This window comes from Musca domestica, unplaced genomic scaffold (genome assembly GCF_030504385.1).
Source record: "Musca domestica strain aabys unplaced genomic scaffold, Musca_domestica.polishedcontigs.V.1.1 6, whole genome shotgun sequence".
NCBI lineage: Eukaryota > Metazoa > Arthropoda > Insecta > Diptera > Muscidae > Musca > Musca domestica.
The window spans coordinates 10,944,557-10,949,387 of NW_026712363.1; the positions used below are offsets into that span (position 1 = coordinate 10,944,557).

Here is a 4,831-nt window from a genome sequence, read left to right on the forward strand (position 1 = left end):
GTCTCAGACTGTATCACAGTTAAACACAAAAAAATCCTTACGGTCCTTTTTTCAAAAGAGAAAAAATCTAAGAGTAGATCACACTAAGTCTCAAATTAACTGTATATCTTGTATAAAGGATACGACAAAACATACTAAGCACTTCGTCCGATTTTTTTGCGAATTTTCATATAATTTCACAGTCCAATAACCTGCGCTGTGCAATATTCCAAGTGAATTTGGTAGTACTCGGCTTGGGGACCAAAACCCCAAAAGAGTTTCAGATTCTAAGGATTCGTTGGTGTCCTATTATGCTAAAAAGTTTAAATATAGTTTTGAATAACCTAATATAATAAGTATAAAAGCAGTTAATTTCGGTCCGGCCGACTATTTGGAAAGTACCTGGTTCAATGTGTCAATATGTCTGTAAATGCTTAAATTGTTCATTTTGAACATTGCACGTTTCAGGATGTTTGTGGTAGATCTAGAGGTGTACGTCCGTCCGCCGGTCGTCTGTCTGTCTGTCTGCCTGAATGGCGCGCACGATAAATATCGAAGGGGCTATCCGGTTCACACTTGGTACATCGTAATATTATTGTCAAGTTTCTGGTACCTTGCTCACAAAAGGTCAAAATTTACACAGAAAAAAAATTTGAAAAGAAAAAAAATGAACAATACTGGCCCACTCCATCAAATATCACCCTCACGAAGTGTCAAAAGTTTGAATAATTATAACTTTTATAAAATGGGAAATAAGCATCGGATCAAATTAGGTACATCCCGATGTTTCTACTAACACAAAAAAAGGTCAAAATTTTGAATGAACAAAACGCTTAAAAATGCATTCTAAGCATCCCCTCAAATTTCACACATCCCGGTATTTTTATTAACAAAAGATCTAGTGTGAAGATGATAGATGTCGGTCAACCCCTTTTGGGTCACAATTTTCAAATGTAATTGACGAAAGGAGTCAATGGTTCTTTTAAAACTTTGTAACCTGAGATTTTGAATATAGAATTCATCGGCTCACTCCCTCTGGTACCTTCACCACAAAAGGTGTAAATTTTGATAAAATTGATTTGATTGATTATGTAAAGGTCTATATAGCCCAAATCTGGCACATTTTTATCAGACTTAGGTCAGATATGAATCGGACAAAAGTCAAAATATAATTAAATAATTGAACAGTCGATAAGAGTATATATCTGTCGGTAAAACCGACAGATACTTATTAACTTGTTTCAATAGAATATGTGCATATAAAATCTAAATTTTTAGGAGGTACCTCCGATTCTGATGCCATATCTTCAGTTCCAAGTGGAATTTCAAAAACGTATATAGCATATGTTACTTTTAAGCGATGTTGTAGTATACTTGGAAATTTTGCTTGGTTCTATAACCTATGACCTATGACAACATACAAATTGTGGCCCAATAATTAATCCCCAATAATTTGAAATTAAAATTATAAACGAATAAATGATGTATGAGAACTTAAAAAAAATCCCCTTTATATAAGAGATAACGATTGATGTGAAATCATTCTTCAAAGAGTGTCAGTTTGCGTCTAGTTTTTGAAGTGAAATAATATGAAAATAATTTTGCCGTGCTTACTTATATTTTTACTGCAATATTCATATTGTGTAGATCCTCAGAAGAAGAGCTATGTATTTATTTTCTATATTTATGCGCAAACTTTTAATTTGTAATTTGTTGATATTGTATTTTCTTTAGGATTTAACCGACAATGAGGATCATATATTTGTGGTGAAATTATTATTTGAAAAACTTACTGAACTCTTAAACAAAACGACAATATTGGATGAATGTTTGACTACGTTAAATCGAAGGTATTTCATTGATATAGTTCGATAATTAAATAAAAAAAAATATTATTTACAGCGTAGCTATAATGGAGGAGAATCTAAATAGGTTTACAGAAAGGTAAATAATTGTGTAGTTATATCCAATATCGGCAAAAATGGTAACAACCTACAAATGTCTATTTCTGCATATCACATCCTACAAAATCTTAATGTTTTATTATAATATGTTTTATTATAAATATATCCCCACTTCCCATATTCAATGCTTACATCTAAAATACAACATATATGTTCCTATGTCATTTTCATATCTATACATAAATATTTCAACAGAATAAATGAAGGAGGAGATCGTATTAATGACATGAAATCCAGGCAAGCATTGAATTTGGTAAATAATATTTTTGTTCTTTTTTTAATTAAAAGTTTTGTGGCTTTCCGTAGAATGCAAGATTTAGAATATCGGATTAATTCTATTAATTCGAGGTATATATTTGTTGATATTAAAATATGCATTTTTCAGACAATTTTTATTTTTACAGATTTGTTCCTATTAATGCCCTGAGCTCTAGGTAAGTACTGTTGTCAGTAAATAATATTATTGTTTGTTTTAATACAAATTTCATCACTTCACACAGAATGCAAGATTTTGAAAATCGCATAAACTCTATTAATTCAAGGTAGATGTTTTTTACATTATCGTCTGAATGTTTTTAAAAAAGTTTAAATGATTTTATTTGTTGCAGATTTGGCTCTTTGGATGAACAGATAAAGGCTAATAAGATCCAGATAAATCAGAGGTAAACTTTTTTCTACAAATAATTTAAATGTTTTTATACCCTACAACACTATGTGTTGGGGGTATTATAAGTTTGATTGGGCCAGAATTTATGTAACACCTCGAAATATTGGTTTCCCATATAGGAAAGTATATATGGATCTTCCTAGCTCGCCGAGCTGAGTTGATCTAGCTATGTATGTCCGTCCGTCCGTCTGTCCGTCTGTCCGTCTGTCCGTCTGTCCATGTTAATTTGTAATCACTCTACAGGTCGCAATTATGGCCCGATCTTCACGAAATTTAGAATGTAGGTGGGGTTAAGGTCAGAATAGAACCCTATTTCTTTTGGAGATGATCGCATAATATTTAGGGGTCGAAATGGACCAAAAACTGAAAAAATTCCTGATTTTGCAGTTGCTCTACAGGTCGCAATTATAGACCAATCGACGCGGAATTGCGCATGTAGCTAGAGTTTAGGGCGGGGAAGAAGCCTACCAATTTTGGTGGTCATCGGATAATATTTAGCGGGTAAAATAGACCATATCTTTTGTGTTGAAAAAATTTAAAGTTTTTCATTAAACCGCGAATATTTTAAATCCCGGCGAAATCACAAAGCCATCACAAGGTTACTTCTGATCTTTACATTGATGTTAACATCCAACAAAACGGATATATAGCAAAATATGTGCGATATACATGTTTATCAAAGAAGAAATGCTTGAAAAATCTCTTATATGTCGAGAACGGCTGAACTGATTTCGACAGTTCTCCTTAATTCAGAATGGCCTCTTGGCAGGAAAGAAAAAACGGCTAAAGAAATCGCATAAAAATATCTGTCTAAAGATGAAAATATTGATTTTGTAAAATTTTCTCATATTTTTTCAATTTTGTCATATTTTTGGCATATTTTCATTTTGAATTAAACATTTGGTAATATTTCTACAGCTAACAAAACTAAGTAGTTAGGATATCAGGATATCATATACAGATCGCATTTATGACCCGATCCTTACGTAATTTTGCATGGGGTAAGATGAGGGTCAGAAAAGAAGCCTACTCTTTTTGGAGATGATCGCCATATATTTAGGGGTTGAAATGGACCAAAAAACTGCAAAATTGTCAGGAGGTCGTAATTATCGCCCGATCCTCACGCACATTTGAATGGGGGTTACCGCACATTGCAAAAGCCAATCAGTTTCGGATGGCCATCCAAAAATATTCAATGTGTGAAATAGTTTGCCAACTTTTGTAGACAAAATACGAAAATGTCCATTCCAGTGACTTTTTGGAGAATTCACAAATACAGGAAAGACGCACTTCTGACTATTTCGTTAACGCTGATTTCGTTGAAGAACATAGTCAAATGTCTGTATCTCATATAGATGCGTTTCAGTCAAAAACCAATAATAAATGTTAATCTTTTGCCACTTCTGAGAGATTGTAGGTCTTTGGGAAATATTGGTTCCAGATCTAGGAAGACCATTTACGTGCAAAATCTACCAATAAATTGGAAATGAGCAAATTAGTTTAAGTTGCTATTATTTGAAAATTAGAGAACGAATTCTTTCGAGTTTCTCGCCTATATAAACTGTATCGTTTATTATAGTGTTGTAGGGTATTCAACGGTCGGCCCCGCTCGACTGTAGCCTTTGCTTACTTGTTTTTTATTAGAACTGTAATTTAAACAATTACAGAATGGACGAATATCTGAGAAGTTTGATCATTCCGGATAGCGCTTAAATTAGCGATTGCAGATTTTGTGTCTTAATAATATGTGAATAAAAATACAGAAATACATTTAATAGCAATAAATCCCTAACTGAATATATTAAAACAATAAAAGTAGAATTTTGAGTTATAATTTGATTTATTTTTCGATTGCCACCTTATAAAGCGTTAGGCAATAGCTTGATATCTCAGGTTGATTTTCTTATACCGCATTTCCGTAATGACATGGCTTTAGCAAAATCTGGTGGGAAATCTGTTTATAGATAATCTTGTCCTGCCAACAAATTTCTTCAAATATACTTTTCGTCTTTTTTGTGCATAAATGGATGTAGTTTCGAAACTCATATAAAATTTTAGATCATTAAGCTCATCTCGAAAGAGAAAAAGTTAAATAATTCATACAAATATTATACTTTAAGTCTTAAAAATGCCGCAACGTCGATAGCATCGGTTTAAATTTGATGAATTAACAAGAAAAACAAGTTAAAAAGCAGTAAGTTCGGTCTGGCCGAACTTCGAA

At 32.6% G+C, this 4,831-nt stretch overlaps 1 protein-coding gene across 4 annotated transcripts; it reads left to right on the plus strand.

Moving 5' to 3' along the window:
* The first annotated feature begins 1,440 nt into the window (after positions 1-1,440).
* On the plus strand, positions 1,441-4,396 carry LOC105261562 (uncharacterized). 4 transcript variants are annotated; one of them, XM_011292634.3, is made up of 9 exons: positions 1,444-1,646; positions 1,714-1,829; positions 1,882-1,923; positions 2,139-2,180; positions 2,250-2,291; positions 2,348-2,377; positions 2,444-2,485; positions 2,552-2,605; positions 4,278-4,396. In XM_011292634.3, the coding sequence occupies exons 1-9, from the start codon at positions 1,569-1,571 to the stop codon at positions 4,321-4,323; spliced, it is 492 nt and encodes a 163-aa protein (XP_011290936.1). In that variant the 5' UTR covers positions 1,444-1,568; the 3' UTR covers positions 4,324-4,396. The 4 variants fall into 4 exon arrangements, with proteins under 4 accessions (XP_058985068.1, XP_019890973.1, XP_011290936.1 ...); XM_059129085.1 differs by lacking the exon at positions 1,882-1,923 and having other exon boundaries at positions 1,441-1,646; XM_020035414.2 differs by lacking the exon at positions 2,139-2,180 and having other exon boundaries at positions 1,443-1,646; positions 2,232-2,291.
* The last annotated feature ends 435 nt before the right edge of the window (positions 4,397-4,831 follow it).

Excerpts from the sequence above, each read along its gene's own strand:
- LOC105261562 (XM_011292634.3), top strand. The coding sequence starts at position 1,569 with ATGAAAATAATTTTGCCGTGCTTACTTATATTTTTACTGCAATATTCA. Across the intron at positions 1,647-1,713 it reads ATCCTCAGAAGAAGAGCTAT|GATTTAACCGACAATGAGGA; the intron begins GTATTTATTTTC and ends TATTTTCTTTAG. Across the intron at positions 2,378-2,443 it reads ATTAATGCCCTGAGCTCTAG|AATGCAAGATTTTGAAAATC; the intron begins GTAAGTACTGTT and ends CACTTCACACAG.